The sequence below is a fragment of the Ictalurus furcatus genome, chromosome 22, assembly GCF_023375685.1.
Source record: "Ictalurus furcatus strain D&B chromosome 22, Billie_1.0, whole genome shotgun sequence".
Classification (NCBI taxonomy): Eukaryota; Metazoa; Chordata; class Actinopteri; order Siluriformes; family Ictaluridae; genus Ictalurus; species Ictalurus furcatus.
Window position 1 is genome coordinate 16,636,304 of NC_071276.1, and position 22,556 is coordinate 16,658,859.

The 22,556-nt window shown below is 40.0% G+C and overlaps 1 protein-coding gene across 1 annotated transcript; it reads left to right on the top strand.

Moving 5' to 3' along the window:
- The first annotated feature begins 1,519 nt into the window (after window positions 1-1,519).
- Window positions 1,520-21,171, top strand: ppm1f (protein phosphatase, Mg2+/Mn2+ dependent, 1F). Its single transcript, XM_053653666.1, has 8 exons — window positions 1,520-2,245; window positions 5,274-5,537; window positions 8,630-8,760; window positions 9,041-9,243; window positions 10,420-10,608; window positions 12,720-12,863; window positions 15,014-15,107; window positions 15,448-21,171. Exons 2-8 carry the CDS (start codon window positions 5,368-5,370, stop codon window positions 15,750-15,752), a joined length of 1,236 nt encoding a protein of 411 aa, XP_053509641.1. The 5' UTR covers window positions 1,520-2,245; window positions 5,274-5,367; the 3' UTR covers window positions 15,753-21,171.
- Window positions 21,172-22,556: the final 1,385 nt, after the last annotated feature.

Sequence of the window (22,556 nt, forward strand, 5' to 3'; positions counted from 1 at the left end):
TTATCAGTATGATACCTGACATTGTGATTAAGCCACTTTTAGTTTGCTTTATTCCCTAAAGTGAACAGCTGGTGGCAGTAATGGGCTGTTAGTCTAATGTAACTGTTTATCTGTATAATTACACAAAAATATCATTCTGTTGATCTCAGAGGAAACCATCTTTATCTTCGGCTTGCTGATGATGCTTCCTAATGTCTCGAACATTCAAACAATAAGCAGTGCCCAGTCACAGTGTGCAGAAAAGTAATGACTCCAGGATGCAACAGAAGTAAACACCCTATTACAGTATATCTGTGGCTCAGATCAGAACCGAGTTCATTAGAAAAGCTACATTAGGATGGGATGGAATTTACTCTTTGCTAGTCATGGTTAAAAGATAACCTAAGATAACTGGACAGTTTCAGTTCTAAAATCTGATTGGCTGATGATTGTAGAAATCCTCAAAATACCCACACTTGTGACCACATCACAGCTGAGTTGTGCATTAATGCAGCAGGTTTTAAACCAATAAAACCGTTATACTGCCACTGAACTGTCCTTAGAATACCTTAATCAATCAAGAAACCATTACAGCAATTCTAATGGTTTCCACTACAAACCATCAGTTTACCATTAAAACCATTACCGTATAAATATCAATTTTTGGTCCTAAATGGTATCCACTAGACATAACATGGCACCAATAAAAGGCAACAAATTACCAGTAGAGACCAACAGGGACCATTACAGTTTTCATTCAAACCAGTACAATTCCCATTAAAACCATTACAAATTCTATTAGGGTTTCTATTATTATTATTATTATTTCTTTTTTTACAGCAGGATTGTCCATTATGTTGCTTAGCAACTAAATCTTACTGTTACCAGACTATAGAAGAACTGTTAGTGTGGAATATTAATAATAAATATATTTATTTATTCAACACTAGATTTCATCATAATTTCATCGCCATTTTTATAAAAGCCTTTATCAAGGGTTTGTGTTACAGTGATTTGTATCAGGGTAAGGCTTTGTGTCGTGCTTAAAAACGTCCTTGCTGATGATATACAGATTGAAATGTCTCAGCAGCACGATATGAAGTATATCATAAAGTGTGGGATGTGCTTGGTCTTTGTTTACTTTGTAATATAGTGATAACGTGGCCAAAAATGAAATGAACACAGTTACCCCTCTTACCTCAAATATGGTCAATCGAGACCTGTTGTTTGCTTTAGTCACTTTTTTATTGCACGGCTAATGTATGTAGCTAATAAGTAAGGGAAAATTATAGCTACCAGTTTACATGCTCACCTCAGATTGTAAAACTGATTGAGAAAGAAATAACCAAAAATGGAGTCATAAATGTACTTGTAAAGAGCTTGTACATCTTTCTCTGATGTTCTGCGTTGCATTCAATGCTGAAAAAAACCCAATAGAAACCCTCATAGAATTTGTAATTGGTTTAATGCTTATAATGGGAATTGTATTGGTTTTAATGGAAACTGTACTGGTCCCTGTGGGTCTCTACTAATAATAGTATAATAGTAATGTTGGTCTTTACTAACATTAGTCATTTGCTACCTTATCTTGGTGGCATATGTCTAGTGGATACCATTAAGGACCAATAATGGTAATGGTTTTAATGGTTAATAGCTGATGGTTTGTAATGGTATCTGAAGTGGAAACCATTCGAATTTCTTTGATGTTTCTGTTGTTTTTTTCTCAGCAGGGTTTGAAGCTGTTGTGAGGGAAAACTTCACTGTTATGATGCTCGGACACTGGAGACTTCTTCCATAAATGATAAATAAACGTCTCTTTCACCATATAAATGATTATACGTCTGTTAAATAACGTTTAATTTTTTAAATTTGTTTACATGTAAACATGGTAGACGAATACAAATCCCTGTACCTGTAGACGTTTTTTTTTTGTTTGCAGCTGCTGTTATAGAAAATTAAGCAACACCTTCTGATTAATCAGATTCAAGAATTCAACAATATAATCTTTATTTATTATAAGGGAGTAATGACGCAAAGCAACCACTAGGGGCAGATTTCCTGATGATGCCTCCACAACAAAAACAGATCTCACAACCAAATCAGACCTTCACACTCATGGATGGGCTGTTACTCGGTCAATGCGGATTGTATACGTTGTGTTTTCTGCTCATTTCCGGTCTCCGACTTCCTGCAGAGTCGCATTTGAGCTGAAATCTTTTATATTCGAGAGAAGGGAGTGTCGGAGAAGGACTGAGGGGTTTCTCAGGTATGTATCACGTTTGTGCACATGTACAACAAGCTGTGCTTTTCTGTGCATTCATCAGACACGCTGTGGAACCGGAAATGAAAGTTTGCAGGATGTTGATAAAAGGCCTGCTCGTGCACTGGTACACTGTTGCAGCTCTGAATATACAACTGTAACCAAACAGCTGAAAAACGCAGAGCATTTCCAATGCGTTAACACTTAAAATAAGAGGGAAAAGAGGTTAATCATCAGCTTGGTGTTTGTTCTGTAGAAACGACTTGCAAAATAGAGATAAGTGCAGAGATTTACAACAGAGACGCAGTGCAGAAGATGACACACAGCAGGGCGGTGCAATGTATCGTTTATCAATTAGCATCGCGATAATATTGATCTCTGTGACACCGATATTGCAGACGACTGTACACATTCAGTACGTTTCCATGGACAACAATATTTTGATATTAACCGAGTAAGACGATACTCTGATTAAGAAACTAGCATGTATACAGCGATTTCTGATTACTTTAATCCGACCAAAGTCATACTCGAAGTAAACACAAATCGAATTAAGACGTGTGGAGTATGCCTGTTTTAGTCCCATTATCGACGTGTATTATAGACACCTTAATCACACTCTTAACGTCGTGTAGGAGTTTACAGGACACGTACACACACGGCAGTGCTCCACCGTTTTACGGCAAACAAGAGAGCACGGCTGCGTCCCAAACCGCGTACTTACGGATGCAGCCCATGGCATCAAGCAGTCGTCTATTAACACGTATAGCACGACAAATAATTAACTCCACTTGAAATTTTCGTAAAATGAAAAATATAAACACGCAAAACTGTATACGGTTCCATAACGAAGACGAACTGTACGTCGATATGTGAAATTCTATAGGGAACGTCGGACAGCGTGGCGTGGGGACGTAACGACGTCTGCTGTTAATCGATCTATGATCTATAACACGTAAAACAGGAACATAAAAGGAATATCCTAAAAGTGACTCATGTAAACACCTTAATCAGAATACTGTCTTATTCAGAATAAGGTCAGTAATTAGATTACTGCTGTCCATGTAAACGTAGTCAATAATATGTATATTGACGCAAGTTGTTCCTTTTCTAAATCACATGTATATATTGTTTTGCGTTTATTTCGGCACTGCAGTCACGTGCAAAATCTTTAGCAAACTAGATCTGTATCTGACGTTATTAATTAGGCATCAAGCCACAGTGAGTTTGTGAACTGCATTTAGAAGATGCATGGTTTTTTTTTGTTTTGTTTTTTTGCGTTTACCAATTAGGAAATAGAACTGGGAGAATGAATAAATTATTTGTTGCTGGATTATTTTACTGCCAAAGTATTATATACGTAGATGTACGGTGCTAAATACTAAACACCAGTTTTGTCCTTTTGAAGACGTGTGTAGAATATGCAAGCATTAACTACCTCATGCAACAGGAAAGCTGTTCAATCATGGAGTCTGTGCTGCAAATTGAATTGATTTGATTTATTGATGTATTTATTTGGGTGGCTTAGCGGTTAGCACGTTTGACTCACACCTCTAAAGTTGGTGGTTCGAATCCCGCTTCCACCCTGTGTGTGCAGAGTTTGCATTCTTCGGGGGTTTCCTCAGGGTACTCCGGTTTCCTCCTCCAGTCCGAAGACATGCGGTGGCATTTCCAAATTGTCCGTACTTTGTGAATGTGTGCGCTTGTACCCTGCGATGGATCGGCACTCCATCCACGGTGCCCCCCCCTTCCCCCTGCCTCCTTCCCCGAAGTCCCTGCGATAAGTTCTCCAGGCTCCACTGTGACCCCGTGTAGGATAAGCGGTATGGAAGATGGATGGATGTATTTATTTATTTTTGGATGTCAGTCTACATTTGTAGCCTCCCTTGGTGTTGATTTGTTTCTATTGTTTACATTCATGTGTATGCGTGTATAATGTCCTTACCTTGTTGAGCTTTGCATTGTTAAAATAAATTTTAAAAAATACCTTCTTCTGATCATGTATAATTTTAAATGGTCTGCACTTATATAGCGCTTTTATCCAAAGCGCTTTAAACTGTTTCATTCACACACACACTCATGGTAGCAGAGCTGCTATGCAAGGCGCTAACTTGCCATCGGGAGCAACTTGGGGTTCGGTGTCTTGCCCAAGGACACTTCGGTACGTGGAGTCACGTGGGCTGGGAATCGAACCGCCAACACTACGATTAGTGGACAACCCGCTCTACCACCTGAACCACAGCCGCCCATTTTAAGTGATTTTAAGTGATAAAACCCAAGAGTTAACTGGGGGGTGTGGCTTATTTAACACAAGTGCTCACTAAACACATTTGCTTGTGTTCATGCAGTCAAAGAGAGAAAAACAAGCCCCTCTTTCTCTGTGAATTAAAATAGAGCGTTTGAAGAAGGACAGCATTGTATGCAATTTTGCAACCAGACTACGTCAGGGTCCAGTAACCTCTAGTCCGGCGATTATCAATGATTGACTCTACACTTGAACCAGCACATCTTGTTTAGCAGATCCTCTGTAGAAACTAGCTACGGGGCTAGAGACATTAATCGTAGATTTTTCATTTAATTTATTCTCTCAAACGTTCGTGACAAAAACAGAACGTTAAAAGATGACTGGACAGAGAGGTATGCATTTATCCTCCTCATGTCAAATCCGGAACAGATGTGTCTAATCTGTTCAGAGTTCAAGGCTTTGCCTATTGAAACACTAGCTGTTTGGATTTTGAGCTTTAAATGATGCATGTATAGGTTGCAAGGTATTGCAGAGCATTGGTGCAATCGCTGTAAGCGTGTGAGGCATTCATAATGGCATTGTCTCTGTATCACACAGCTCTGACTCACACGCTTCAGCTTTGCCTGCATTCCAGCGGTCGAGTGTGCTCATCAAAACACGGACTCGCAGGATTAAACCTGTTCAAACAAAACACTGTAGTGAGACGGCAGTGAGAGAATGTGGAAAATGTGGACTGTGTTTGTGTGTGGTTGATTTTTTTTTTTTTTTTTTTTTTTTTTCTTTTTTTAGGTGCGAACAGGAACAAGGCAGATTGCAGAAGTGTCCACTGTGAGAGAGACGGACCTGTCATCAGTTTGATCAGACTCACAAGATCGCGGTGGGGATGAACGAGCAGGACGGAGCTCAGAGTTTTCTGAAAAGTTTTGTGGAGGAGTTTGCGAACCCGCTGGGCCAAGATGACCCGCTTCCTCTCAATCCACTCAGCCGCACTGTGACCCTGGAGGAGGTGAAGGGTGAAAGCCTGGACCTGGGGCTCCGGCTGCTGTCTTCCAGGTGAGTTACATGGTGTGTGTGTGTGTGTGCGTGTGTGTGTGCGTGTGTGGCAACGTACAGCAAATGTTGATGTGAACTTTCAAATCCATTTGTAGCAGTTTGCCATTCTTGCACTTTTGTCTATGACAGAAATTTCACTTTCAGCTGGAGTGAAGTTTATATATAACTGTTTTCATTTCTGAAGCAGGTTGTGTTATGTTCTGTATTCATCACCATGTCATTAGGAAAAGCAATAGCATCAGCTGTCCATTTGTGTCCTGTGTGTGTTCGGCGTGGTACGTTATGTTTTTCTTTTTTCTAAGGCATGCGGTGTGGTGAACATGTTTCTTTTACTGTGTGTGTGTGTGTGTGTGTGGAGTCACACCTGCCCCTCTCAAACCAGAAGTGTTCACACATTCCTGTAATTCCTCTACACTTTCCTTAACTCTTGCTTTTTTTTTTTTTATTATTGATAGCAGCTGTACAAGTTAGCACACTTGGTGCTCTCTCTCTCTGTTCTTGCACATGTCTCTCGCCCATCTAAAGCAAAACTCGTACAAATGTAGTTTCCTATCTATTCTCTCTCTGTCAACCTCTCTCTTTCTCCCTGTTGTTCTCTCTGTCTCTCGATCTGTCACTCTCTCATTCTATCAGTCTCTCTCTCTCTCGATCTGTCGTTCTCTCTCTCTCGATCTGTCGTTCTCTCTCTCTCGATCTGTCGCTCTCTCTCTCTCGATCTGTCGCTCTCTCTCTCTCTCGATCTGTCGCGCTCGCTCTCTCGCGATCTGTCGCGCTCGCTCTCTCTCGATCTGTCTCGCTCGCTCTCTCTCGATCTGTCTCGCTCGCTCTCTCTCGATCTGTCTCGCTCGCTCTCTCGATCTGTCTCGCTCGCTCTCTCGATCTGTCTCGCTCGCTCTCTCGATCTGTCTCTCGATCTGTCTCGCTCGCTCTCTCGATCTGTCTCGCTCGCTCGCTCTCTCGATCTGTCTCGCTCTCTCTCTCTGTTGATCTGTCGTGCTCTCGCTCTCTGTCGATCTGTCGTGCTCTGTCTCTCTCGATCTGTCGTGCTCTCTTGATCTGTCACTCTCACTCTCTCTCTCTCTCTCTCTCTCTCTCTCTCTCTCTCTCTCTCTCTCTCTCTAGTCAATTCAAAGTACTTTATTGGCATGATTGTTTACATACAATATTGCCTAAGCATCAATATAGGTAAGAAAGGAGAAGTAAAAAACAATAATAATAGAATAATAATAAAATAAAGATGATAATAGGAATAAGAATAATAAAAATAAAAAATAGTAATCTGTCACTCTCTCTCGCTTTTGTCTCTGTCTCATTTATCTCATTTATTATTATTTTTTAACTATTTTGTCCTCTATCTCTGTCTCTCTTTCTGACTTTCTTTGTCTGTCTCTTGCTCTCCCCTGCACTCTCACGGTCTCTTCCCCTCTCTCTTTCTATCTATATCTCTTTCTCAGTCTGTTTGTGTGTGTGTGTGTGTGTGTGTGTGTGTGTGTGTGTGTGTGTTTGTGTGTGTGTGTGTGTGTGTGTGTTTCTTTCTTTCCCATTCTCTCTTTGTTTCTCTCTCTCTCTCTCTCTCTTTCTGTCTTTGTCTCTCTGTCTGTCTGTCTGTGTGTGTGTGTGTGTTTATTTCCCACTCTTTCTGTTTCTGGTACATTCCTCATGGCAGACTTCCTGTTCACGAAAGAACCATTGTTCTACCCACTTCCTTTCGATCAGAGATCATTTCCTGTTAGCATAGCACTGGGTCGTGTTCAGACTGTTGCACCGACCACACTTATCTGATTCAACTTCGAATGGACTGGATCAACTTGTTCATTATTCTGTGACAAAATAAAGTGAAACAGAATGCCGTGTTTTTAGGAAGCAGTGCTCTTGATGCTCCAGTGCGCTGATCAGCTTCTCAGTGAAGTACAAATATGGGCCTTATATGAAGCAAAAAGAGGATCTAGGCCAACTACAGGATTCTCTTTTTAGCTGGATAATGTGGATGGTAAAATTTTAAAGGTGCAGTTTGTAATTTCTTAAGTGTTTCTACATTGATGATGATGATGATAATAATTTCAGACAGTGATTTGCATAGTTGCAATGCAACGAATATGGTTTCTTAAGCTGTGTTCACACCAGTGTCTTAATTACGAGATTCCGACTTGTGAAAAGTGTTCACGTCCTCGTAGAACTCGTAATTACAACTTGTAATCTAGGAATTTTCGGAGCGCTCTGACTTGTACCACCTGACCGCTGCAACATCTGAAAAGAAACAAAAGACATACGCAGCGTATTTATTTTACAGTCGTCAACAACGACGCATAATTCCGAGTCCGAGGACATGAACAGCTCCGAGTAGAACCTCCGGGTTGTCATCTAGTAATTACGGTAATTCCGACATGACGTGAACGCAACATTCACACGCTTCAGGTATCTGTTTACATTTTTATGAACCACAAACTAGCTCCGCCCCCACCCACTTATAAGGTATAAGTAGTTTGAATAGGGGATGAGGAAAAGAAGGCGGGATCTCAATGGCATATATCACGTTTGAATGCTGGGATTCACTGGGAATTGCTTGGGGAAAAGGTGTGAAGGTGAACTCAAGTCAAAATCCTGGGATGACCTGTATAATTCCCAGGAGATTAGCAGGAGTGCTCGTTAATTGAGAGACCCCGATATGTTATGAGGAAAGACGATGATGCATTTTTGACATTGTTTGATTAAAACGTTTGCACTGTATAATGATAACAGCAGGAAAAGTCAAGGAAGGAGTGAAATCTGGAAAATTAGAGCGATTCAGAAATGAGAAAAGGACAAAATTGTTCATCAGATTCATAAACAAACCCGAGCGATTAAAATGTAAATACTCTAAATGAATTGTAGCTATGTTGGATTCTGTTGTAGGTCATATTCTATACAGTAAGATACCATCCAAACACCGCAAGTTTGAGTGACATAAAAGCTGAATATTAGCATTACTCTGATAATCTCCCGGGTTATGAAAGAAATCTCTGGATGTTTTCAGTAACATTGCAGTTCGCATTACGATTCCACGACGCACCTTTCAAATAGTCTGCTTTTCCTGTGCCTGTGTTTGCATGCAGGAAGGCCCCTGGCTGGCTGAGCGCGTCGATGTGCCATGCTGCGGTCACTGAGCTTCTGAAAGATGACCTTTCACCTTTCCATTGCCCTAAGGACCCTGAACAGCAGCAGGAGGCTGAAGCAGAAGTAGTTTGTGAGTGGCAATGCATTTTGGCTTTCAAACACGTTTTTACGTATCTATCTCAACCCTTTTTGCAGCTTTAGGGTTTTTTTTTAAGAACGTGTTGTCAGTGTAAAAGTGTACTGGAGTGGACAATGCAACATGGCTGCCCTCTAGTGTTCCTATAGAGTACTACAGCCTGGCAGTTTTATTCTTTAGATGTTCTCTATAGAGACTATTCGTTCTCTTGTTTCGTAAAATCTAATTCTAAAAAAAAAAGAACTCTAAAGTCAATCCAGTTTTCTCTCCACAGTGCTGCAGTCTGAGCCTGTTCAGCGTCTGTTTATCAACAAGCTGCAAGAAGTGGGTGTGGCCTGGCAGAAACAGCTGCCCAATCGGACGCCTCGGTCTTCACGGTCTCGCCTCTGTTCTGTCCACGCCATTCGGAACACGCGCAGAAAGATGGAGGATCGTCACGTGTTACTTCCTGAGTTTAACCAACTATTTGGGTTACAGGTCAGGGGTTAGGCTCAGACTTCTTATCACACTGTGCTAGGTCTTATCACCTCGGTCTGGTTTACTAGAGGCGAGTCCACTCCTGTGTGAAGTACTGATGTGCCACATCTGAAGGATTGCAGATGTTTTTGTGAGGCAGGAGCGAGACATCTGAATCTGACATCGGAATTTAATAGGATCATAAAAGATTTGATGAATATGGCAAGAACAAACTCCTTCGCTTTGAGGAAAACGTGTAGAAATGTGGGGGAAACGTTTGCATGGGTGGAGTCATTTTACTTTGTTACTGTACTGTACTTATTAAACGTTAGCTTACCAGCAAGCAAAACATTTTTAGGATTGTTTTGAGTTAGCAAAATATTTTCCTCATACCACTAATCGCATAGCGAACTAGCTAGTCATGCAGGGTCGGGATGATGAACGTGCAGTCAGATCTTTACATCAGTTAAAAATACTGACTTTTTACTCTTGAATACTTGATTTGGACACTGTTTGCTTTCACTCAAGTCGATTTATAGCTCCGTATGATTTTGACACAGTTCCCGTACGTTTACTGAAGTACAGTTTCTCTGTGCTTTTCCCTTCCCTGGCTGTTTGTTGTACAGAATGTGATACCTGTAAAGGTTTCTTTCTGAAAACGTTGTCTGGGACTGGTAGGATGGATGATGTCATCGAAAGCCGCAGGGATGGAACGCAGCTTCAGTTGTGAAACTTCTCCGTTTTAAGAACAGTGAAAGGTTAAGTAATGTGATAACTAAACTAGTCATGGAGCAGTCAAGCTAGGAATGAAACTATATTAGCCGTGGTAAGACTGATCACCTAGCAGTGGTGGTTTAGAGCAGTAGTGGGTTGGTGGTTAAGGCTCTGGGTTACTGATCAGAAGGTCAGGGGTTCAAGCCCCAGCAAGCCCCAACTGTTGGGCTCTCTGCTCCAGGAGCGCTGTATCATGGCTGACCCTGCACTCTGACCCCAACCTCCTAACATGCTGGGGTATGCGAAGAAAAGAATTTCACTGTGCTCTAATGTAAATGTGAACAATAAAGACCTATTAACTATATTACAAATTCGAAATATAGCGAGTAACACGGCATATAGCTGCCTGGTAGAAATGATACGACGTCTATCCTTGATCTACTCCGAGAATGCTGCTGATGAACGTTTTCTTCTTTCCTACAGGACGGTGTGGAGCGTGAGTACTATGCTGTGTTTGATGGTCACGGAGGAGTCGACGCAGCCACCTACAGTTCGACTCACCTGCACGTCATCCTCAGCCAACAAGAGGTGCTGAAGAGTGACCCCAGCACAGCCTTTAAGAAGTCCTTCATACAAACGGACGACATGTTCAGGATCAAGGCCAGGAGAGAGGTACGAGCGAGTGAAGGAGAGGAAACGGAACTGTATTTCATGATAACACCCTGTATTACGTTAGGGTGTAGCTCCTATATAGGTATAAAGACTATTTATGTGTCTTAAGTAAAGAGTAAACCACTGGGGGCGTGCTGTTATTGGAAAATAATCAATGATGTGGTATTGTGGTGTGGGCCAATGCAAAGTGGAGTCACTCTTACCACCCTGAAGAGATTTATTTTCCAATAACAACACGTCCCAAAGTGTTTTATACTTCTTATGACAGCATTTTGTCAACAGTGAGATTCCTTTATTTCTTAAGAAAATGCCAGGTTATACTTTTTATCCATTTCTAGTTACACTTAACGTTGCAGGACACCTGTGAAACAAGTGTTCCTGTCATCACTTACGTTTTAGCAGTTATTCAGTTTAATTCCAGTTTATTTATGTAGCACTTTTTACAGTGGACATTGTCATAAAGCGGTTTTACAGAAATCTGGATATAAATTTGGCGGCAGGGAAAGACTCGCTGAGCCGACAAGCGGGAGAAATCCTGAGACGAACCAGACTCTGATCCATCCATCGGACAGTGCGATTATAAATCAGTTCAGTCATAGTGAGTCGTTTTTCATCGCCTTCTCTTGAAGTAAAAACACAAAGCGCGACATCCTGAAGACTTTCCTGTAGCGGAACATGGGATGCGGTAGCTCAGCGGTAAAGACGTTGGACTTTTGATCGCAAGATCTTGAGTTCAAATCCCAGCACTGCCAACCTGCCGCTTTTGGGCCCCTGAGCAAGGCCCTTAACCCTTTTGTCTGAATTGTACGACACGCAATTGTATAAGTCGTTCTGGATAAGGGCGTCCGCCAAATACCATAAACGTAATTGAAAACGCTTTACTATTACAAAGCCCTGACACTGGAGACTCCTTCCATGAATGTTAAATAAACATCTTGACTTAAATAGAATTTTTTTCCATCCCTTGATAACTGAATGAGCAAGTTTTGAATATTTTGTTGTTGTGCTGTTACCTGGTTGGCTAAAATCATAATTACAACTATATTGCTCTATATTAAAGATTATTATTGTTATTTATCCGAGATATGTAGGCGATTTAGGAACAAAATAGTTTGAAAACAGCCTTTCACTTTCACTTTGCACCTGAGAAACCTGAATTCCTTTAAATGTACACATTTCTGAATCGTAGGAAGTGAGTTATTAGTCACATTTACTGTGTGGGTCTTTGAAAGGTTGAACACAAATAGGCTTAATAAAGTAATAAGTATACCACCTGAGTAGCCAATGAAACATGATTATAATTCCCCAGAGTTAATAAAAACCAAAACAGCAGCTTAGATACAACAACCCCGATCGTATTGAGTTAACAGAGCGATCATGATTAAAATACTGTTAGTAGTGTTATTAATATACTATATAATTAATGGGACATTGAGTTTAAATATTAGTTATGACAATATTGTATATGGTGGAAAAGATGGTGGTACAGCATGGGTTAAGATTCTGTTCCAGTGACCAGAAAGTTGTGAATTGAAATCCTGGGACTAAAATAGAGCTAGGTTTTATATTCTGCCAAAGGAATAAGTATAAATGCAACATAAAAAGTGCTCAGAGCAGAACCATCAAGCGTTATAGGAACCCGGCCAAGCCTTAAGAAGAGGTTTCGTCCTCAGGTGTTATTCCAGTGGAAAGTTTCGATAACATTTGTTTAATTTCTGAGAAAATCTCCTACACATATTCACACAGTATGGATAGATGTTTGGTAAGAAGCTTTTGGGTAGTTTGTGGTGTGTGTGTGCGTGTGTGTGTGCGTGTGTGCGTGCAGGTAGAGATATTAGTCAGCATGGTTGCACCGCTGTAATGTGGGCGCACTGAGAGGCAGAGAAAGTTGCATGAAAGGCTTCGAGTTTAGTCACTGGATGGAGAAAGCTGTGTTTTGGTTTTTTTTTTTGTTGTTTTTTCTGCTCAGTGTTGTTTCTGAGAACAGATCAAATGCTTGGTGCAGCGAGCTGGGTTGCATCATTTCTGATTTGATTGCAGTCTATGAATTTGCGATTGTGTAACGTGTGTGTGTGTGTGTGTGTGTGTGTGTGTGTGTGGTGCATGTGCAGCGCATGCGGAGTGGCAGTACGGGCGTGACCGTGTTGCTGGCTGCTGATTGGCTGACTGTGTCCTGGCTGGGCGACTCGCAGGCCATGCTGGTGAGGAAGGGCGAGCCCGTCATCCTCATGGACCCCCACAAACCTGAGAGAGAGGTACGACACACAAATCATGGACGGCCAGTCATACAGTGGATATAAAACGTTTACACGCCCCTGTTAAAATGGCAGGTTTTTGCGATGAAAAAATGAAACCAGGATAAATCGGGGTGGGGGGGGGCGAAGGATAAAAAATGTACAATAACCTGGTTGCATAAGTGTCCACAACCCTAAAATAATACTTAGTTGAAGCACTTTTCAATTTTATCACAGCATTCAGTCTTTTTGAGTAAGAGTCAATCATTCTTCCTTGTAAAAGCCTTCTAAATCTATCAGATTGGCTGGGCATCTCCTGTGCACGGCCCTCTTCAGGTCACCCCACAGATTTTTGATTGGATTTAAGTCTGGAGTCTAGCTGGGCCATTCCAAAACCATGAACTTGTTTTGGTGAAGCCATTCCCTTGTTGATCTGGAGGTTTGCTTCGGGTCGTTGTCGTGCTGAAAAGTGAAATTCCTCTTCACCTTAATTGACATCACACTTTTTTCTTCGTTCTGATATTTGATGTGAAAATGAACTGAAGCTCTCGACGTGTATCTGCATGATTTTATGCATTGTCCTGCTGCCACGTGATTGGCTGATTGGATAACTGCATAAATGAGCAAGTGTATAGGTGTTCCTATTAAAGTGGACAGTGAGGGTTTATCCACACTAAAACGCAAAAATGATTCGAAAACGCTCACATGAGCACGGCGATTAATATTCCATACGCTGCTATGTCAAACACCTCAAGATACTGAGCAGCAGAGAAGGGGAGAGGAGAAGAAACACCAGCATGACCAAAATGCAGAGGAAAAACCATACTTTTTTTTTTTAATGTTTAAAAAAATCCATCTACGTATGGACGGGTCCTTTGCTTCCATGTTCGATAAACTGCCACCTTACACAATACAATCTTTACAGGAAGATAGCCAAAGTGAAATTACAAAAGAAATCAAAACATTTACACACTTTTCTTTTCATTGATGTATATATAAGTTGAAGTGTCTTAAAGTATGTTGCATGAATGAACACGACCTATTTAGGAGATAATCGCCTATGGCATGAAAATTATTGCAAATTTTGGGGTAAATGATGACTTTACTTTCTTAATATAAAAAATGCTACATGAATTGAACCTAATCGTAGGCTAGAGGCTCTTACTGTGTGGCTCAAACTTTCTGTAATCAGGAAAACACACTTCCAAGTACATTAATCAGCTAATCAAACAGTTTATGTAATGCATTCTAACGGCACTAAACGTGTTTATACATCGGCTGTGTTACGTCTGACGTCCCTTTCGGTGGAAAAAGGGGCACGTAGTTATTGTAACCTTGCTAAAGAAATACAAAAGTGGACCAAAAACCTGTCTTCCATATGCAACGTCTGAAAATATGAATAAATGGGATTAAAAAAAATGTATAAAAAACTTAAAGGGCACAGCAATGAAAAGCTAACTGGATTGAAGTCAATTCCCACTATATTAGTGGTATATAAGACTGTAGTTAGTTGCATTCTGGACATTTGCCTTTTCCCTCTTCTATTTCTCATGAACAAAACGTCCCAAACGGATATTTTATCCCACCAAAGTAGACGAAAAAGAAAAAAATGTTTGTGTTTTTTTTTTTGTTTGTTTTCTTTAAGTGTACTTTTGCTCAATCTTGCTGAAGGGAATGTTCCAGAAATGGAGATTACTGCTCTTTTAATTTTGAAGTTAATCCTTAAGAGACCGTTAAGTGCACGAAATGGACGAAGATTTATTTTTCTTGGATTTGTTAAGAGGAGGCTAAAATGGGTGCTGAAAGGATCGGTTTTCTTCACCTTAAGTGATTTCATGTGTTTAGCCTTCTTTTAGCCGAATCTGTGGGAGAACAATCTTACCAAGTCATCCAATTCATGCACTTTTTACACGGCCTTTTAACTATGCTTTAACTTTTTTATCTTGGCTAAAATATTATTCCTTTTAATAGCACCTGTAATCGGCGTGTGAAAGCGGAGCGTTTTCACAGAAAAAGTGCGATCTTTTAGACGCTCCAGGTTTTCTCGTTATTATTTTGGATAAGCTTTAGTTAGTGTAGAATGTAAAGACGTTAGTATACATTTACTTCTCCTAGCTGGTTATGATTTCTGCATGCTCCTGGTGGTCTCTGATGCTCCCCTGTCTGTGCAGGACGAGAAGAAGAGAATAGAGGATCTGGGTGGCTGCATTGCTTTCATGGGCTGCTGGCGTGTTAACGGGACATATGCCGTTTCCCGGGCGATAGGTGAGTTACCACGATAACGACGTCAGTTTTTTTTGTTTTTTTTTAATGTCTGAGTGATCTGACTGGAATTGAGAGAATTACCTCATTTTTAGGTCACTCACTCGCTGTCACTGTAAGTTATTTGTAGATGTCAGTGCATTGTTACTGACATCTACTGATGTCATTTCTTTTGTATGTTATTTCCAACAAGCTTTGGAGTTAAAAAAAAAAATATATATATATATATATATATATATATATATATATATATATATATATATATATATATATATACTGTACCGTAGCAGTACGCACGGTCATGTTTTATTCCTCATTTGTTTTTTCCGTCTCTGACCTTCAGGTGATTTCGATCAGAAGCCGTACGTGTCCAACGCGGCAGACTGCTCCTCGGTTCAGCTGAATGGAGATGAGGACTACGTCCTGTTGGCCTGTGACGGTTTCTTCGATGTTTTGCGGCCAGCTGACGTTCCTGCTCTGGTGCTGGAGGCCCTGCGTGAGGCTGGTGGCTCGGGGGAGGACGTCGCTCAGAGCCTTGTGGCTCAGGCTAAAGCTGCGGGCTCCAGCGACAACATCACCGTGCTGCTGGTGTTCCTGCGCGAGCCTCGGGACCTTCTACTCTCAGAGATCACAGCAGGGCAAGTGTGAGAGAGACAGGAGTGTTAGCGCAGACCAATAGAGGGCTGATTATCTCTTTGCCATCTCACTGTATCTAACATCGAGGCATCATATTGCTCAGTGTCATACTTTTATGCTTAAGGTCGTCGAGGAGCGAAATGATGCCAGTGTAGTTCTTAATATCAGACAAACAGTGTTTTTTTTTTGTTTGTTTTTTAATGCTAAAAAGTGATGCCGTTTATTTGACATTTTTTACAGCCTTGTTTTCTATTATACCATTTTTACATGCATAAATCTGTAAGATTGTCACCATTTTTGAATCTCAGTCAAGAGGCATCATCCTTTTTTTTAATTTAATTTTTAATTTTTATTTTTTTCCAAACTTAGCTTTGCCTTGACATATTGACTGTTTATGATGTCCCAGGTGCTTATTGTTCCAAAAAGGAACCGTTCTTAGGGATCACTGTTCTCTGTTTAAAAACAGCGCAAAGTGTGAACGCATCGGTTGCGTATGGAATTAAATTTGTGCCAAAAGTATTGAACGTAACTTTTCAAGAAATGAGCAAAAATATACAATGAGAGAAAAGAGAAACACTCTGAAACTGAAAACGGTGAACTCGGTGGCACGCTCTTCGAATAAACAGCGTTCTTTAACAGTTTTCTAAGCTTCCTTTTCGCTAATCATGGTTTACGAATGCGTTTTCGTTTACGCTTTCCAACTTTCCATTTACGCTCCGCAAGGTTGCGTTCACCATTCTGGCACAAATCTTACGTGTGGGTGGGGCTTAACAGCGATTCATTCTCATTGGCTAGTGAGATTTGGAGCGACAGCTCCTTGACCTGGAAGTAGAGCCTTCAGTTCTCTGCATAGTTATAAGTGTTTGTACTTTGTAGTGGAAATTATTTACTTACTTAGTCAGTATATTAGTTGGTAATTTAATATTTGAGGTTTGGGTAGTCTCATATGACAATTTTTTCCAAGATGAGCTCTCAGGAGTCTTCATCATCATCATCATCCTCCTCCCATTCAGCTGGTTACTCGAGCTGTTGATCCAAATCTCACTAGCCAATCAGAGTAAATCGCTGTTAAGCCCCGCCCACACGTGAGAGATGTGCCTGAATGGCGACCGTAAACTTGCAGAGCGTAAATGAAAACTCTGGCAGCGCATTTGTAAACTGTGATTAGCGGAAATGAAGATTAGAAAACTGTTAACAAAGGGACGCTGTTTATTTGAAGAACAGGTTACGTTTTTGCCACGGAGTTCACAGTATTCAGTCTCAGAGAGTTTTTCTCCTTTCTCATCGTATTTTTTTTCTGTTCGTTTCTTGAAAAGTTGCGTTCAATACTTTTAGCACAAATTTAATTCTATAGTTGTGAAGTTATTTTCGTGACATTAGCAAAGTGTTGGGTTCAGTTTTCTGTTAAGATGTTATGATTTGCCAGCCTGTGTTTTTTATTTTAGCTTCTTTTATTTTTACCTTTATTTATAGCTGTTACAAAGCAGTATAACGTTGTAGGGCACACCAGCCTGTATTGGTCAAAACGTCATGCTTTTGAAGATAAAATGCACACTTTTTTTTTTTTTTTGTCTTCTTAAGAACGTCAGTCAGTGTTTTTGCATAATTTTTTAAAAATGTTTTAATATGCATTTGTTAATGACATGAACTGTTAGCTAGCCTTTTAGTGCCAAAAAAACCCAACATTTTTGCAGGAGTCTAACTTAGCCAGGAGTTCTTTGTGTATGTAATCTCCTTTAGTGTGTATGTATATAATTAATATAATTAATATAATTTAACTTAAAGGGGCTGTTTGTAATTTTTAGAGCTTTTTTTTTTGGCCTGTGAACTGAACTGCAGTTGCAACAAAAATATTCATAAACCCCACCTCCTCTGTTAAAACTACATATGATTTTTGAGTTTCCTTGTAAATGAAAGTGGAGGAGCTAATTTCAGGGCCAGAAAAATGTAACCAAGTCTTCAATTTTTTTAGGGCGGAAACCCTAGCAAAATCTATTATGTAACAATATTCAGTATTGCAAACTCCAGTTTTCTGAAAGTATTTTTTAAACTTTGATTATTACAGGCCTAGAAGCACTTCTAAACTTTACAGACAACAACTTTAATCCCTTTTCCTCATTGAAAACAGTGTTACGGTGATTAACGTGGTCAGTTTTCCAGACTTTAATTTATTCTAATTCCAGACTAAGACAGACTTTTTGAGTCCAAGCCTGGAAAAACTGTTCCTCCAAACATGTTGGTTCCTCCAAAGACTAGTTTGTTTGTGTTTGAGGAATATTAACTTGCAGCCAGGCCGGCTTGCTGTCGGGCCACAGGTCCTGCATGCGCTGGGCCGTCTCACGTTACCGTCTGTTCAGATGTCATGAATATTTGAAAGCCTTGTGACATGGAACTAATATGACTGGACCATGGCTTTAACGCAAGCAGGCTAAAAATAGAGCTAACTATATAGCGAGATGAGGAAGGAGAAAGTGTTGATTTAGTGATTTTGGTCTATAGAAAATGCTGAGGAGCGTGACGTGCAGTGATTTTCTTTCACATTTTCATTTTTAATCTGTTTTAACAATCTTGGGTGTGACTATGAATAACTGACTTACAATATCTTCTATCTGCCTCAGAAACGTGTCTTTACTGTTGTTCTGCTCAGCATTGCAGTTTGCAACAGCGATCGGACATTTTGGAGTGATGTATGTGTGCTTTTTATTTTTTAAAAACTGATAACGTGCATTTTGTATGTGAATAATTGAATAATTCAATGATCTTGTATCTGTCTCGGTAATGACAGTGGTTGCCATGGTTACTGGTATAAATGGACTAGCAGTGCTAACCTCTATTGTGTTTCAAGGATAAAACGACATGAATAGAGGTTTTTCGTTTTTGGCATCCATACCAGATTATTTCCTGGTTAACAAATGTCGTTAAGCGATATATTTCAGATTTTTGTAGAACCAGCAACAGCACCGATATTAGTTGTAAGAAAAATACACCGAAGGGTATGAAGAAATCCATTATGGGGCTGATTTCTTTCCAGCCCACTCTGGAGATTCATGCAGCCGATCAGCCTATATTTTCTTCGTTGAGTTATTGATGAGTAGATTTGAACCCTTAAAATTTTAGGATAGTAGAATGTTTTTTTTTTTTTAAACTTCCATTTCATTTTTTTCTCTCCAATTTGCTCACCTGCAAATTCCCACCCATCTCCCCTATCATACGACAGCTTAGCTACCAACAAGGAAGCGTGAAGACTAGCACGTTTCTGAGATATGTGAAAACCAGCCAACAGCATTGTTTCAAACTGCTGCTCATGCTGCATCACAGGGCAGCGTAACACACTCGGAGGAAAGCACTATCTGCCCTCTTCCGCATACTAGAGCTCGTGGACGCCCTTGATTGGTTAGTGTCACTGTGATCGACACTCGTGAGAAAGCATGCCATCCCTCCCACCCTGAGATCACGGCCATGGATGGTCGTAGCGTTGTCAGGGTTCGAATTTACAATCTCCTGACGAATGCTTTTCTGTTGCACCACTTTCACCTTAAGAGCATTCGATTTCTATGACGAGTTTCCCCGAGAACCTTTTCTAAATGTTCCTGCAATGTTTTTTAGTCAAGTAAAGTTCTGTCCAACTTTAAACGTTGTGTGAGAAAATCGTTATCCCCGCCAATGTTTTCAGAACATTTCAGAAACGTTATTTTTGTAACGTCACAGCCGAATTGTCGTAGAACCTGTTAAATATGTGACTGAACACGAGGTTTGGATGCTTTTCTCTTGGGTGCTTTCCTGCCATGTGTCGCGTCATGACGTTGAAAACCCTTAGATCAGGAGTGCATGTATTTGACTGTGACGTGCTTTGATTTGGCTATCAGTTATCTCTCTGCTGTTAGTCTTTACAGTCATTGTGTGCGCCTTGCATAATGTGGAAACTTAATCCGTCTGATCTCACATTTCCCATCAGACCAGTAATACTTCATGACTTCACTGGAGATGTAATCAGACATGTTTAGATCAAACTAATATCCTGCTTTACCGATGTATAATGTTATGTGTATCAACAAAACACACTTCTTTTTTTTCTTTTTTCTTTTTTCGCAGTTGGGTACAGTTTGTCTCATCTCACGCGAATTGTTTTTGAGCAGAGTTAACATTTATAATATTGAACATCATGTATTCTGAGTTTTTATTACCATTGAACAGCCTGTGGTGAATTACTTTCTGATGCTGAAACAAATCGGTTCATTATTGACTGGATGCAGCGTTCTAAGGGAAATTAGTAGCTTGTTGATGTTTGTATTATTAGAGGACGTGAATCCAGAACACTTAACCCATGTGTAACGCATATCTCACACTTTTGTGCCTTATTTTGTTGTAATACAAACACTGCCAATACACACAACTGGATTCTTTTTCACGTGTACTGAACTGAACCGACCGGCTTGTTCATTCCACTTGAACTTTTCTACGTGCTGTCGTGCCTGTTTTAAAGGGTTTATACACTTTTCTACTTTATATCGACGAATAACTTTGATTCCACACTGTTTTTGTATGTCGTTAATACGTAATTTAATGATAACATCGGTCATTTAGAATTGATTCAGGTTTCTGTAAGGAAAAGCCAGTGGATATATTTTGGAAACCTTTTCCTGGAAAGTATTACATCTGCATTTCATTTGCATTCAGTAACACGGAAGTTGAAATCTAATATTCAGTCGGAATATTAAATAAACGATAACCACATGTCTCATTTGCAGGTCTCATTTGTTGCAATTTATCGTAAATTCCATACATAACTGCTGCTGTAGTAGGCCATCGTTTTTCAAGGTGGTTCAATGTAATTGGTGGTTAAAATAATTAGTGCAAGTCAAACATGGCCAGTTCTTTTACATGTACTGTACCTTCTCACTTTCTACTCATAATAACTTCCAAACATATTTGAATAAACATGTTAATTTCTTTTCTTTCTCTCCTGTTAGAATTTCAGGTGAATGGTGGTATTTATAGCCTAGTGTCCTGATAATTATGTGAAATATAACCCTAAATTGTGGTTCTGTAAAGAGCCGGTGAAGAAACTAATATTAAAATCCGCATTGTCTCACAGCTCCAAGGTCCCCGTGTTCTCGCCTGTGTCTGTGTGGGGGTTTCCTCTGGATTCTCCGGTTTCCTCCCACGTCCTAAAAACATGCGGCTAGGTGAATTGGCTATGCTAAGTTAACCCTAGATGTGAATGAGTGTGTGCAAAAGGAACAGTGTCCTGTCCAGGGTGTGTCCCCGTTCCGTGCCATGTTCCCGGGATAGGCTCCAAACCCACTGGAGTTCTTACTGAAGATGAATTATTGGATATACTGAAAATATTTAAGAAACACCTAGTAGTGTAAATGTAAAAAATAAAAAAAAAGGAAATAAATACTCACAAGGAAGTACTTTTGCCAGTAAACTGTGTGTGTGTGATTGTTCCCTTTAATTACTGATGGATCTGGTCTCAGTCCACATAACCTAAGCAATTATTAACACTGTACAACTACAGAGTTCTGGCCCTGTGTTAATGATGTGATTGTTAGGCTCAGTAGGTGTCAGTTAAAAATTACACACATATACACTTTAAGAAAAAACCTTAAAATAAACACTCAGAAAATTTTTTTTTGCTCGAGCAGGATTTTCAAACTTTTTGCAGCCAGGGACCCCTTTAACTCTAAAATGAATTTCAATAATAACTTTGCTTTAAGGATAATTTGGATGAATAAAGGTTTGAGCAAAAGTGTTCTTCCTGAAACCTTTTCCGAAAGGAAAGCAGTGTCTTGTAAAGCTCTACCTTTATTTGTTATCCCAGAGGGACAAACTGAACTAGGTTTAGGGCTTTTATAATAATCCCTGCTGAAAAAAACCCCAATAGAAACCTTCATAGAATTTGCAATGGTTTTAATGGTTATAATGGGAATTGTATTGGTTTTAATGGAAACTGTAATGGTACCTGTGGGTCTCTACTGATAATTTGTTACCTTCTACTGGTGGCATGTTATGTCTGGTGGATACCATTAAGGACCTATGTCCTTAATACATCTTACTACATAATGGAAACCATTTGGTAATGGTTTTAATGGGTAACAGCTGATGGTTTGTAATGGTATTTGAACTGGAATTTGAATTTCTGTGATGGTTTCTATTGATTTTTCAGCAGGGATGATATGATATATTACATTACATTAATTTCTCCAAGCCGATGTGCAGGACTGATCAACAGTTACCCCAAACTTTTTGTTGCAGTTATTGCTGCACAAGGGCGTCACACCAGATACTGAAAGCAAAGGTTCACATACTTTTGCCACTCACAGATATGTAACATTGGATCATTTTCCTCAATAAATAAATGACCAAGCATAATATTTTTGTCTGATTTGTTTAACCGGGTTCTCTTTATCTACTTTTAGGACTCGTGTGGAAATCTGATGATGTTTTAGGTCATATTTATGCAGAAATATAGAAAATTCTAAAGGGTTCACAAACTTTCAAGCACCACGGTAAATTGGTTTCTTATACAGCTTCATAGCAAAATGTTGGATGAGAACCAGTTTAAGAAGTCAAATAACATGTACTATGTCACATCATGCATGGTCTTATGCACTGCGTTCCTGACACATGATTGGCTGATGGATAAACCTGACTGGAGATCACCACCTATAATGAGCAGATGTACAGAAAACACTCCTTATCCAACTCGACACTGGATCTCGTACGAGTTCTTGTGGAGTTCTTCACACTCCAAGCAGCGCTGATGAAGGATCACGTGACCTCCCCCGTTATTTCCTGCCGCAGCGGTTTAGC

What these genes read in the sequence shown, in the direction of transcription:
- ppm1f (XM_053653666.1), top strand. Translation starts at nt 5,368, where the DNA reads ATGAACGAGCAGGACGGAGCTCAGAGTTTTCTGAAAAGTTTTGTGGAG. An exon ending in GGCTGAAGCAGAAGTAGTTT is followed by an intron (nt 8,761 to 9,040) that starts GTGAGTGGCAAT and finishes TTCTCTCCACAG; the next exon opens with TGCTGCAGTCTGAGCCTGTT. An exon ending in GGATCAAGGCCAGGAGAGAG is followed by an intron (nt 10,609 to 12,719) that starts GTACGAGCGAGT and finishes GTGCATGTGCAG; the next exon opens with CGCATGCGGAGTGGCAGTAC.